This window comes from Uloborus diversus, chromosome 9 (genome assembly GCF_026930045.1).
Source record: "Uloborus diversus isolate 005 chromosome 9, Udiv.v.3.1, whole genome shotgun sequence".
Lineage (NCBI taxonomy): Eukaryota > Metazoa > Arthropoda > Arachnida > Araneae > Uloboridae > Uloborus > Uloborus diversus.
The window spans coordinates 6,266,384-6,280,604 of NC_072739.1; the positions used below are offsets into that span (position 1 = coordinate 6,266,384).

A 14,221-nucleotide genomic window follows, 5' to 3' on the forward strand; every position below is an offset into this window, starting at 1 on the left:
TTCCACTTTTGATATATATTGAAGTCTAAACATTCTGGATATACTTTTATCTCTTAAACTTTCAGAAACAGATTAATACTTGCTTAACAATACTTCTTTATTTTATTTTCAGTTATAGAATATGGCATTACACAGGAAGCTTATTAGTTGAAAAACTCTATATGCCAAATGAGGAGCTTTTTGACATCAGGTGGAAACCTGTTCCTGAAGGTTACTATAAAGCAAAGCCTACAACATACACACCTGTACGAGGAATACAATCAATATGCCCTGCAAGTTAGTGTAGTATTAATTGATTCCTTCAACATTCTTTGTTTTGAAATGCTCAATTATATTTTAAAAAAGTTTTCAGATTTTGGAGCTTGGGATGTGTACAACTTACTGTTATAGAGAGAAAATAGATTTCTGAATCATTATATATGTTGCAGTTCGTGGGTGTGGCCATAGGGAGGCAGGTAGGGGCAACTACCCCTCTTTAGAAGGGAACCTCCGACTCACGTTCTACTGAAATATCCCCAAAGATAATTTAAAATTGCCATTTAGGACTTTAAATTCAAAACATTTTCGGGGTAGACTCACATAACCCCTTTCTCTGACCAAAAATAGCATAAAATGTTTTTTTAGGTGGAAAGGAGGATTGGAAATTACAGCAATTTCCTAGGTCTGTTTTGGGATTGGGGGGGGGGGGGGGGGAGGACAACTAAAAATCTCTTATCTTATTGAGCCTATGCTTGCGCCTCCCTAATGGGAATCTTGGCTACGCCCATGTTGCAGATGTAGAACAGAAGTAAGTTATTTTACACATTGTCTAGCAAATTTGCAGATTAACTGAGGTGATCATTTGAATTGAACAAAATTTATTTCATCTTCAAAGAACCTAGATCATTGACACATTACCTACAAGGCACTTTTTAAAATAAAGCTTAGATGTTTAATGGATCAGCAGCAATATTTCTGCTTGTGAAAGTTAATATAATGCTATTTCTCAATGTCTGCAGAATCATATTAATCATTTTAATGCAATCAACTAATCAACAAACTAGAAGATAGAATCAATTATCAATCAGTTGAAAAATTATAAGACAACAAATCAAATAGTTTGATATATTATTTCAATTGAAGAAATAAATATGCAGAACAAATGGTAAAATTATGCTTATCTGTTGCAGTTTAAAGATGGGAGGCACAAGAGATGTAAGTCAGGAGTAGTCTCGAAAAATGAGAATATTCTCTGGAGATTGAAATGGAGAATGATCAAGAATATTCTTTTTTGATTGAAGTGTATTAAAAAAATCATTAATATAACTAATATTTTTAAGTATTTTTCTTTCACTATGGTCAAAACCTTGAAATTTTAAGTTGTAGCTTTAAAAATGCAGTTTTGGACTATCTTTGGTAAAATTAGTAAGAGGAGTTTTCTCTCTATTTAAATCATGCTAGATAATCCCCACCTCCCCAAGAAAAATTTGTTTTTCAGAAGTTTTTTTTTTTTTTTTTTTTTTTTTTTTTTTAATGCTAAAAATATGGAAATTATAGAAAATACTGAAATCTATCTGGAGGGAGGAGGGTTCGGCCTATGTGGCATCCATTTTATCACTATCAATTAAAAGTCCCTCTCTGTCAACAAACTGCTAAAAACAGTTTTCCCCTGGCAAAAACACAGGAAACTAATGTTCGAAGCTTTTAACAAACAAAAAGGGATGTTTCTATTTTTTCCTCTCTTTTGTTTGTTGTATGTTTATTGCTGTTGTGATACGGATAGGGTGGTTGGAACTATGATATCTATTTAGTTGTATACTCAGACAATGCATTTGTAAGATGCTGTTGGTTTGGGACCTCTGGACATGTACTCTGTGGGCCCTCATGCTACAATCTGGTTGGAAATCAAAAGTATCCTGGATAACAATAATTGTATGGAGGGGGAAGAAATAGTGAGCTGTTTTGAGCCACCTTTGCCGGACTGCCTTTGTCAAGTTTCTCTTTTGTTTGAAATTATAAAATTATTCAGAGAGTATAATTTTTAAACGGGAAAATGGGGGGGGGGGCATGTACCACTTCTTAAATACGTCCTTGATCCCTCTGAACTCTTAATGTGTTCCTCTAATTTAATTAGCCTTTGCCCCCCAAAACTTTTGAAGTGTCCCCCCCCCCCGATCAGAAGGTCTAAAAGAAACGCTGAAACCACCTCTGTATGATCCTTAGGGTGTGTGAGGTCATAATGTCAGGGGACAATTTTGCTATATTAATATTTATTTTTATTCTATTTGTTTGTGCATACTGTGTAAAATCATTGTGAGCTACATGAACCAATTAATATTTTCAGCATCCAAAGAAGTGTACAGACCTCCTGGTGCTCTGGGAAAGCCTTCAACTTTCAAACTTCACGAGGATGAATCTCCTGCTTCTAAAACTGGTATTTTCATTTTGGGTGCTTTCTCTTCAAGTGGATGAAGGTTTTCCACTCTTGCTTCATATAGACATCAAAAAAAAAAAAAAAAAAGAAAAAAGAAAAAAATAGTTCTAGTCCCCTTTAATCACTTTGAGAATTTTCCCAATTATTTTCAAAAATCTTCTATTGAGGGTCTTCTTCTTTACACATATTCTAAAAATTTGTTAACTTAAAATGTCTTTTAGTTAACAAATTACTTACTTTTATCCTTAAACTTACTTATTTTTATCTGTGTGTGTGTGTGCTTTTAAAAAGCAATTTATGTATCAATTCCAGGAATAAGTGTATAAATATATATATTCATTTATGTAAATAGATTCAACATGAGATTTTTGTGAATAAAAATATTTCAGTAAGAAACTTTTCAAAATGTGAAAATTTTTGAATAAGGATTGGTGATTGTTATCACAACCAGTTTATTTACCAAGTGGTAACTTCATTTTCAGATTGCGTTCCGTATTGTTAGTATTCGCCTTAAATGAAGTAGAATATTCCTTTGACAGTAGCCAGTTGTAATTCTGGACAGTAGTCAACACAAAATTACAGATCATTATCAATTTGAAGACTTAAAGTTGACTATCAGAGTTTAGACAGAACAACTGAATTCAAACTACATAGTGTCCAAAAATTCCTTGACACATTGAAAAATAGTACCTGGATGACCAAGCCTCGCTCGGCTTTAAAAGAATTATTTTTTGTCAACTCGTGTTTTTCTAAGGTTCGATACTTTTTCAAATATGCTTGAAAAGCATCACGTTAACGAAATATTAAGGTTCTCGATGCTTCCGAGAAACGAGAAATATACATGTAAACACTTCATCAGCATTATAATCATTTCAGCTATAAGAAGCCAAAATAAAATAAGGCGGCCAAGCAATAGTTTTGATTTAAAAAAAAAAGCCTTACGTTGACTTACATAGTGCTTTTGAATTTGTTTTTAGCCAAGTGTGAGCGAAATGAGCCAAAGTGGCTAATATCAGCCAAGCCTGGCAACCCTAAGCAAGTTTAAAATTTTACAGCTAGAAGAAACAAATTTTCATTGTTATGGTTGCAAATCGTCTGCCTTATGTGTCAATTCACCATTTTTTTCAAGGCTTAGCTTAATTAGACTTTATATTAAAAAACTCTTTTTGGTAAAAAATCGCGTTTTTACAGAAAAAACGCTGATGTGGATGAACTTAAAATGCTAAACTACAATTAAATCCAAAATTTCATCAAAATCGTTAGAGCCGTTTTCGAGATACGAAATATATACATACCCACAAGAATTGCTCATTTAAAGATATAAGATTCATAGAAAAGCAGAAAATTGTCATATGAATATACAGTTTAGATAAGAATACTTCACGGGTTCGCAAATTTTTTACCACAGAAGAAAGAAAAAAAAACCTCTCCCAAATTGTGTTCAAAGGTCGCGCTGCACCGTCAGAAAGAAAAACAAATGTAATGTGAGGTGTTAAATCATTTTACTAAATAGAGTTCAATGCGTGCACCATTATTTGCTCAAACCACATCTTAACATACTCAAGTTCATCCAATGTTTTAGCCATCATGAACTGCAGACACATTTAAACATACTTGGGTGGGGGATGTTTTTTTCCAAACGGATTTTTTTCTACTCAGGAATAGTTTAAAATTTCAACATTTCCAGTTCAAAATTCAAAAGTTTACAGTTTTTACATTCCAATGCTTTTTTGTTTAAAAGGCTTTTTAATGTTCAATATATCACATGAAAACATTAATTTTGATTATGCAATCTGTAAGATAATTTCATTTCCATGTACACCAAAATATTGTTTGATAATTTTGTCACTGAAACATATATAGAATACACAGACAGAATTAGTATATCAATACTATTAATTAGTCTAAATGTTTGCAGTAAATCTTTTTTCATCTTTTTATTAATTGAATGGGTATATATGTGTAACATATAAAAATTCATGTGACTTTAAAATAATAATAAAAGAAAAAACTTTCTGTCACACAATTGACAAAAAAAAAAAAAGTCTGTAAGAAAATTCTTTGAATTATTTACAAAAATCCCATTTTATTCAAAATTGATGGAGGAATGATGATTAGAATAATTTGGTTAATTTTTGGTGCTTTGAACAAGGAAAGCTACTTGCTATTTTTTTTGAAGAAGTTTAAAACTTTAAAATGTATATTTCTGTTAAAACAGGAAAATAATATGACCTGCATATATATTTTTAAATACATATTATTTTTTATGTTTTCTTAAAAACTACATTTTAAATTGTAAAAAATCTATTCTTCATTTTCTCCAATTTTTCCAGAAGAAACCGAAAAAAACTTTTTTTTCCGCCACCTCAAAATTTTGCATCTCTAGTCGTCACATATGTCTTATCTAGGTAAAATGAAACAATAGAAATAAAACATCAACTGTCACGTAAATGCTGAAAATCACTATTGCATGGCTATAATGAAGCACAAGCACTTTTATCAGTGCAAAATGTGCTGAATCATTAAAGTTGTGAGATCCCAAGCCTTACTTTAAGTTGCATTGGATATTTCAAGTTTGCACAGGTTTCACGCAATCTTTTGATCAATTTCAAACCCTGATTAGTTTAACATTTGAAGGGAAAAAACTAATTTTTCTCATGATATGAACTAAGTTTTAATACTTTTCGTATTACTTTCAGATTCAAGTAATGCTGCCATCTCAAAGAATAAAAAGAAAAATATGGCTCGTAAAGCAAAAAAGAACGTAAGTGGAAAGTAATTACATTTGAAAGTTTTTCCATTCGAATCTATTATAAATAAAACAAAGAATATATGTGTGTGTGTATACAGGTATGTTCCATATATAAATCCACAGTTTACGTCGGATCTCGATAAAATTTGGCAAGGAGGTACTTGGGCACCCTGAGAAGGAAGGGGTTTTTCAAATGCTAATAAAGTTCCAAACCATTTGAATTTTAATTTTAGGTTCTGAAAATGGTATTGAATGACTCTTTCTACTTGAAATAATTATCCAATTTTTTTTATTTCAGTCTCATTCAAAAGCTCACGAAAAATACCCCTGAAGTAGACTTTCTTCCTTCAAATTTCAAAAAAAACCAAGGCTATAAAATTACCAGGAGAAAAGTTACAAGCATTTGTTCATGAAAGAATATCAATATTAAATCAAAAATTTATCGTCTGCGTCCAAGCTCAGTTTTAATTAGCGTGAATAAAATCATTAAGAAGAAAGATCTGCTGCTATTTAACAAATAAAATTCTTGCCTTTGTTTTAAGGCTTTTCCTGTTACCGGGGGATTTAAAACTTTTGCTGTTAGGTTAATTTTCCGCAATCTGTCAAGAAATTTGTTTATTTATTTATTTATTTTTTGTTCTAGTGTGATTGTTGAACATGCGTGTGTCACTTGACATGACTTTTATTTTAGAGATATACCGTGCAAAGCCGGGCAACGCAGCTAGTTGTATATAAAGCAGAAAAAATCCAAAATTGCAAAAATCTTAGAGCTTAATTGAGTGTTGATCTGCTGCAAATGAATTCCAAAAGCTTTCTTCATCACACTAGTTAGAAAAGCTAAAAGTAAATTTTTGGCATTTTGGAAAATTAAAAGATTTATTCGTATAATATACCAAAGACCATTTATTGATTTAAGTGCAATCGTGCTTGTTTCTGTTGAGCCCCATTTCTCTGATTTCGTTTATTTATTGATATTTCTTTATTTCAAAAAAAAAGGGATCAAAATGACCTGTGCTAAATTAGTCAAAAGTAAGCGATGTTTAGTTCGGGGCTGCGGAGTCGGAAGGAAAATGGCCGACTCCGACCCCGACTCCTGGATTTTGAAACGCCCGACTCCGACTCCAACTCCGGATTTTTTTTAAATTGTATTTTTTCAACTCCCTCTCTCCCTTCAGGGGAAGGGGGAAAACCTCTAAACAGAGATTGAAGTATTAATTCCTTTTTATGAAAATTTCGCATTTTGTTTTTTATTGTAAACCCAAGACGCATACAACGTCAGAAATTCAATTTAAAAATCAAATTTTCCAATAGTTACGAGTTAAAAAGTGAGATGACTTAAAAATCCCTTTTAAAAAATTTGAAAAGGATTATCTGTAATTTGCTCCCCTTTAATGTTTAACAAATAGACATTGATCAAATCGTGTGCTTTTAATTTTTGAAGGGAAAACAAAAACCTTTTTTTCTAAATCCAAGTTCTTGAGAGGGGGTGGTTTGCCTAGGGTGACACCCATCTGGTAGATGGTAACCAAAGTTAATTTCAGAGTTTATTAAAAAATATAAATACTTTAATTCTGAAAATTTTCGCGAATATATTTTAAATTATATTTTATCAATAAAATTGCAACAAAAATAGGGCGCATATACATCAGGAGCTAATTTTACACAAAATGCGGCGGTATACAAATTTGTACGAATAGCTTTTACTATACCTATGTTTCTCATTCGCAAAATTTTTAATTTAAATTTTATTTGCTGCTTTAGAGTTAACCTTAATATGAAGATTTTAAGATTAACTGCAATTATTGAGTGTTGTAATCAAGAAATCATTTACACTTATTTTGTTCCATACTTTTTAGTGAGAACCAAGCTTATAAATAGTCTTAATAAAGAAAAAACCATTAGATTATTTCGTCGGATCTTTTGGATTCGTGCTTTCGCACCAGAACTTTTTTGAATTTGCCGTTCACCCTTAAACGTTTCAACATTAGCTACGGGCCTCAACTTACTAATTTGTTACGTTTCTTTTACTATTTTACAACTGAGATCGAACAAAACACTATATTTCTATTTTTATTTGTAAGTGATTACTTGAAAATGTTAGGCAACAAAACCGTTTGCTGACAGTTGCTATTAGTTAAGTTAAAAAGCAAGCAAACTAGGGGACGGCTACAGAAAGTTCTGTAAGCACTCAAGCTAGCTGATTGCCATAATGGCAGTTATTTTCTCATTAGTATCTTTTCATACATGTAATCGAACCAATTGGAAGTCAGTTTTTAAAAAATGCAAGGAGAGTCAGCGAAAGGGAAAGAAAAAAAAAGCCCGGAGTCGGAGTCGGCATGTTTTCTAACAACTCCGACTCCTTTACCTAAAAATCAGTCCGACTCCGACTCCACAGCCCTGGTTTAGTTGTCTTTTTGCAGTAATTTTATGCAACAAATTCCAGTTGAGGTTATAAGTAAAAAATACCATACGCTGCACTTTATTGAAGTATTGTCTGCTCATGGTTGCTATGGAATTGGCAAACATTCAGTCAAGACAAGGCTATCTGAACAGGGGGGGGGGGGAGATGCAGGTTCTGTTCATTTTAGTGTGGCTCTACTTAATTTAGAGGCTAACTATTATCTGAAAAAAAAAACTAGCATAAACTAATAGATGTTTCCATTTCTGCCTGTAAACTGGATGTTTGCCTTTCCATCTTATCGGTAGTCGGACTGTAGTTTTAATTTTAAAAAAAGGTGTAAATTTTATTCACAATTATATACAAAATGAAGGAAATTTAGTTGACTATCAGTATTGAAATGTAAAGTAGCTTTATTCATCAGAATTTTATGAAACATAAATTTTTACTGTTTTCCCTGTTTTGAAGATTTATATGCATTTTATCTTTTTGACATACCTTTTCTACATCAAAATTGCTTCTTTCATCTAACTTAATTTACTACTATATTTTGTTTTCAGTTTTGTTGATTGAATTCTAAAATTTCTGACTCAATGCATATATAGGATTTGTTTTTGTGACTTACATATTTCAATATTATCTTACTATTTATGTAATGAAATTTTTTGTTTGTTATTGCTTGATTTATGTAATGAAATTTTTTGTTTGTTATTGCTTGATTTATCTTACTACAGAAAAATACTGTCAATGTCTACAAGCATATTCTGACTACCTGGTTACAGGTTATTACTGTCAGTGTATTTAGTACGAAAGAAAAAAGCATAGCTTTCAAAGCCAGCATTACTGTTGCTATTCTTTTTTTTAATATACTGAACTACATTTGGTGCAAAGTTTGTAGAGAGAAATACGTTGCTATTTTTTTTTTAGCTTGAAATCTTTAATATGTTAAAATGCTTCAGTCTTTTTAAATTATATTTTCTTCATTAATATATCTGACACAGTCTTACTGACTAAAACTTTTTTTACAGATCTTTGAATAACTTTATATGATCTAAAACCTTTTGATCATGATTCTCAATCATTTGATTGAATGTATATATTTTGTTTTTTTTTAGGAAAATAATGCTGAAATACCAAAAGCCGTTGAAGATCTCAAACCGCCTGTTTCTGAAGCTCCAGCCAAAAATGACGTGTCTTCGAAAACAGAATTAACAGGCGACCCAGAAAAGGATAAAAAAATTCGATCTCTCTTAAAAGTAAAAATAATATTAGTTATTTAGTAATTAATAGTATCTTTAATTTTATCTTTATGAATAATTATTATGAAATTGCAGTTTATTTTTTTATGGAAATTGTACATCCGATTCTTTTAAGATAATCTTTAAAGTCCATGTTTTATCTTCTTAAACAAATTGTTGCCAAAGCTTTGTAAGTTTGCGTTTCACTATTTTGAGCCAGCTAGATATAGCTAAGTAGGGTCTGGTGGGGTAAAGTGGTCATAAAACCGTAGGTTTTCAACTTAGGTGGAAATTAAAAACAATAAATTCTTTAAACACTTCAATTTTTGTTGTTGTTATTTTACATTGCATTATTAAAGAACACGGTACATTGCATTTCAGGAGAAAAATATTGAATTTAAGTAGTTTTATAACACTTTCATTTCCCTTTGTATTTATGACCACTTTACCCCATGGGATGGGGGAAAGTGGTCATAGCATGGGGTAAAGTGGTCACAGTTTAAAAAAACTGCAAAACCGTTACAAATAACCCTAATTTTTGTATATTTCAGTCATTTTTATAGTTACAAGTATATGTACGAGTATATACGGGTATACTTGAGTCTACTATATGTGTCGTGTAGACATGAGCAAAAATGTTCATATATGAATAGATACATGTATACATCAGATGCATGCACATGCCTACTCAAGTATATACGTGTATACACGTATATACTCACACATGCATACGTGATTAACTATAGGAGTGTATACGTGTCTACACGAGTATATACGTATCACGTGTTTTGCGCTTGTATCTCGAGTATATGCGTGCATACCTGAGTTTAAACGTGTACAGTCGACATACATACGCATATATAAGTGTACATACATACGTATACGAGTATACACGAGTTAATTCGTGGATATATCCAGTGCGTGTTTGTACGTGTCTACTCACGTAAATATATATGAAAGCACGAGTATATTCGTATGTTTACGTGTAAACACGATTATATACGTGCATTTACGTGTATACACCAGTACATGTATCCACATATATCCACGAGTATATCCGCTAATATACATGTATGCTTACAGAATGAATCCAAGATTTTTTGCAAAATCAAAGTGGTGTGAAAGGGGAGGATAAGAAGTAAAGAATCATAAGGAACTTTTATGGTCGCTGACGCGCTACATGCACAAAAGGTCAGAAATTGACGTTAGCAAAACAGGTCACAAATTTGTTATACAAAGATGATTTTACCCGACATTTTAGTTTTTAAGACATATTTAGAGCAGTTGTTAAAAGTTAGGGCCTGTAGTAGTTCTAAGCATCGCAACGAAGGTGCAGCGACTGATGAAAGTTTTTCAAAAGTCTCGTAATTGCAACAGAGTGATTGCGATGCATGTATTACAGCTGCCGGCCGCAAATTTCATCAATAACTTAAAAATGTTCTTAAAACCTAAAATGTTGTGTAAAATTGTCTTTGTGTAATAAATTTGTGACATGTTTTGCATCCATCAGTTTCTGGCTTTGCGTGCATGTTGCGCGTCAGCCTTGAGTTTGATTCTGGATGTTTCTTATGATTCTTGCTTCTTATCCTCCCGTCTAACACCTTTTAATAATTTGACCAAGAGTTTAGACTCACCCTGTATACATGTATATCATATGTTTGTATGCAAGTGTCTACTCGAGTACGTATGCGTATATACGTGTCTCCCTGAGTATATAATTGTTCGTATATATACGAGTATATAAGCAGCATATATCGCATATATCGACCATACGTGTATAGTCGAATGTCTATCTGTATAGATAAAAAATACTTGCAGGTACCCAAATACGTGTTTATTGGTGCATTTATGTGAATACGTATAGATACGTGCAGGGACGAGTATATGCGTATACATACACATATATTCGTATATTTAACCCTGTTTATTGTAAAAACAATGCATATTAAGTGATATTAATATTTAATTTTTATCTGCCTTATACTTAAAGATTTACTAACTTTAGAAGAACAATATTCGTTAAGCCTAATATTATGACCACTTTACCCCATCTTACTTAAATTGTTGTAACAAATTATTCAAAATAGATTCAGCTAACTGCTAACGAGTAAGAATTCTTGAGACATGTAGGAAGCTTCCTGTGCAGTCAATCTGTTCATAATTCTAACAAACAAAATTTCCCAAGGAAGTTAAAAAATGTGTTTAGATTTTAAGAATTTTCATATTTACACAAAATATGTTTTTTACCAAATAAAATTTTGCCAGTTGTAAAATTTTGTATTCAAAATATAGTTTATAAATGCACTACCCTAGAGTAAAATTTTCACATTTCTTCGAACATTAATTTCCAAACTATAGCCATTTATTTGAATTATGACCACTTTACCCCATTGACCACTTTCCCCCACCAGACCCTATCTTTTAAATGCGTGAAAATATTCCTGGAGAATGCACAAAAACAAGATCATAATAGTGATTTACTCCATAAAATAATAGTTTCGTAGGATGAAATGATAAGTGCCAGGGAAAGAGATTAAAATCCAAATTGCTAGAATTCCTAATAAAGACAACTAGTAAGACAGTAATTTTCTACACCATTAGAGAATTATTTGAAAATTTTTCTGAAACAGTAGACCCTTGACAGGGCATTCCACGAAAATGCGGCATAAATCAAAACTGCATTGAATTAAGACCTAATACCATGTTAAAATAGAAAATTTGTTCCAGAGGTTTAAAAAAAAAATATTTATTCTAGTGTTCTATGAAAGTAATAAGTTAGGAGATTTAAGATTTCACAAGTCAAAAATTTTACCACCTTTCCGAAAAGCTTTTGCAGGTGTCTATGCACAATATTTCAACTTTTAATGTATTTTGAGTAACAAATAAAATAATGAGTAAGCAATAAATAATGAGTTGAAAATATTGAGCAATAGTAACAAGCAAAAAATTGGTATTAGTTTATATCAGTAAATTATTACATTTTAGATCAAAAACAATTATTTTCTACATGTTAATGTTTATACAACAGTTGTTTTTAAGTGTTTAACATGATCTGAAGAAAAACTTAACTTTTACTTGCAATGTTTTATCAATTGAAATTCGGCATGCATCACATTAGAGTTAAGATTATAATGAAATCTATTGTGGAAGAAAGTGCTCAATACTGATCAACATTTTTTTTCTGTCCTGTATTCAATTAGAAACTGGATCAGATTGAGAAACTGAAGAAAGATCAAGCAGCTGGGAAAAAACTAGAGCTTAATCAGGTATGTAGAATCATTTAGATGCTTTTATATAGCTTGTTGTATAGATGCATCTGTCAGTTATTAAACTTATACTTTTTTTCTCCCTTTTTTAATAGCTGGAAAAAATTAAAAAAGCAGTTGAGTTAGAAGAAGAATTAAGTGCACTTCAGCTAAATTGATTTCAACATATTTTTACAAGCTCTGATAAAGTTCTTTTGTAAATAAAGTCTGATGATTTTAATGAGAATTTTTTTTAATGTGTACATACATACATTATATACGACCATATCTCGCCTCAGAGCGACAGTAAGATATCTTAGTGCTTTTTATGGGATTAGATACCCTACTGTTGCTCTGAGGCAAGGATATTGCAAAACATGTTTTAATTCCTGCCATTTTTTTTTTTTTTTTTTGTGTGTGTAATCACCTGAGACCCAAGAATAAAAACAGATGTATATTTTTTTCCCCCCTCATTGGTGTATACTCAGAAAAAAAAAGTATTCTATACATTGATCCCTCAACATTTAGAGAAAAAAATTTCAAACATTTTGCCACGTTTTTGAATACAGAATGAAATTTTGTCAGAAGTGTGCAATTTTCAAGCGCATAAATTAAAAAAAAAACTTTCACTTTTGTTAAATGTACCTCTAATTTAACATCAAATTTTTGCATATTAATATTTTGTTACCTTGATGTTCATTTTTGAAAAATGAGCTTTTACAGCAATTTAAGTCGTAAATCAACCGTTAGGCAAAATATCAGAATGTGTGAGTATTAAGAGTTAAACTAAAACCAAGAAAATGTCCAGGTGATAAGGAAATTTTTTTCAGATATTTTTCCTTGAATATAAGATGATCTGCCAACATTGTTTTTTCACTAAATGACTTGACTCATGCACAAGTATATAAAGTGTACAAGTTTGTATGAATAAAACAGCATTGAATTTTAAAAAATAATTTAAATTTTTATAATTTACTAGGGAGCACATTCTGTTAAATAGATGAGGTAGGTTACAAGCAGAACATAAATTTGCTCTAAAGCAATAGCAAATCTTGGTTTTCAATAAAATAGAGTTGAACTCAATTATAGCGAGCCCTGTTTTAACGAGAACTCTAATTTGGCGAGGAAATCAAAAAGATTTGGTTGGTACAATGTTAAGTCAATGGGAACAAAACTCGCTTATAACAAGCAAACCCTGCTTAAAGCGAGCAATAATGAGGTTGTTTCCTTCTGTCAAAAGTAGTACTTTTTGTCACTGAAATTGATAGAATAGCAAAAAAAAAAAAACACTGACCCAGAAAATACTTTAATTTTCTCAACAGTTATTTTTTTTTTCAAATGTCCGATTTTTAAAACAAGGCGTGGTCTTGATGACGTTACAAATGATGCTCTTTGGTTCATCTTTCTACTGCGTTTCCACGTTATGATAGTCAGGAAGCGAATTAAAATTGGGCTCTATGCTCGCTATCAACCATATTGTTGCAAGAGATGTAAGTGAATAATCAATACATCTCTTGCAACAATCTTATCGAGAGTAAAGCTGAGAATTAAATATATTCAGGGGTAGAAGTGATCGACTTGTCACATATAGGACATTTTCCACAAAAAATATAGGACAAATATAGGACACATAATATGAATAGTTTCGCTATAAAAAAAGAAGTAATACATACATATTTATTTATTCTTATCAATGATTTTGTTTTAAAAAAAACCTTCAAACAAAATTATAACTTACACCTGAAATGACTTTCCTGTTGTTGAAAGAATAACTTTTGAAAAAAGTGTACTTTGTAGACAAAAAAAGAACAAAGTGAAATTTATTGATAATTAACACAGCAACTCACAATTTTTGCAGGGATAGAAGTGTCACAAACATTGCTTATATAAATAAGTAAAAACCGTCTTTGTGTTGAGAACTAACAGGAAATAACCAATGCTCTGTAGCACAAACATACAGATATTTTGTTCTATAAAATTCCACAAAAAGAAAAGATTGCAAAAAGGCTATTATAACATTCCGATCAGAAAATGCACTGAACACAAAAATATGCTGTTGCCAAACGCAAAATTTTAAAATCAACTTCAGAATTCATTTTCGAAACTCCACCCACTACAGTGACGTCATAATGCTGTGGCCAATGAGAGAAGATGCTGTTGCAGGATATAGCGAGT

General features: G+C 31.3%; 1 protein-coding gene across 1 annotated transcript; it reads left to right on the forward strand.

Annotated features, from left to right (window-relative positions):
* The first annotated feature begins 117 nt into the window (after positions 1-117).
* On the forward strand, positions 118-12,287 carry LOC129230699 (eukaryotic translation initiation factor 2A-like). The gene is made up of 6 exons (XM_054865118.1): positions 118-276; positions 2,324-2,413; positions 5,113-5,177; positions 8,679-8,819; positions 12,002-12,067; positions 12,163-12,287. The coding sequence occupies exons 1-6, from the start codon at positions 162-164 to the stop codon at positions 12,223-12,225; spliced, it is 540 nt and encodes a 179-aa protein (XP_054721093.1). The 5' UTR covers positions 118-161; the 3' UTR covers positions 12,226-12,287.
* Positions 12,288-14,221: the final 1,934 nt, after the last annotated feature.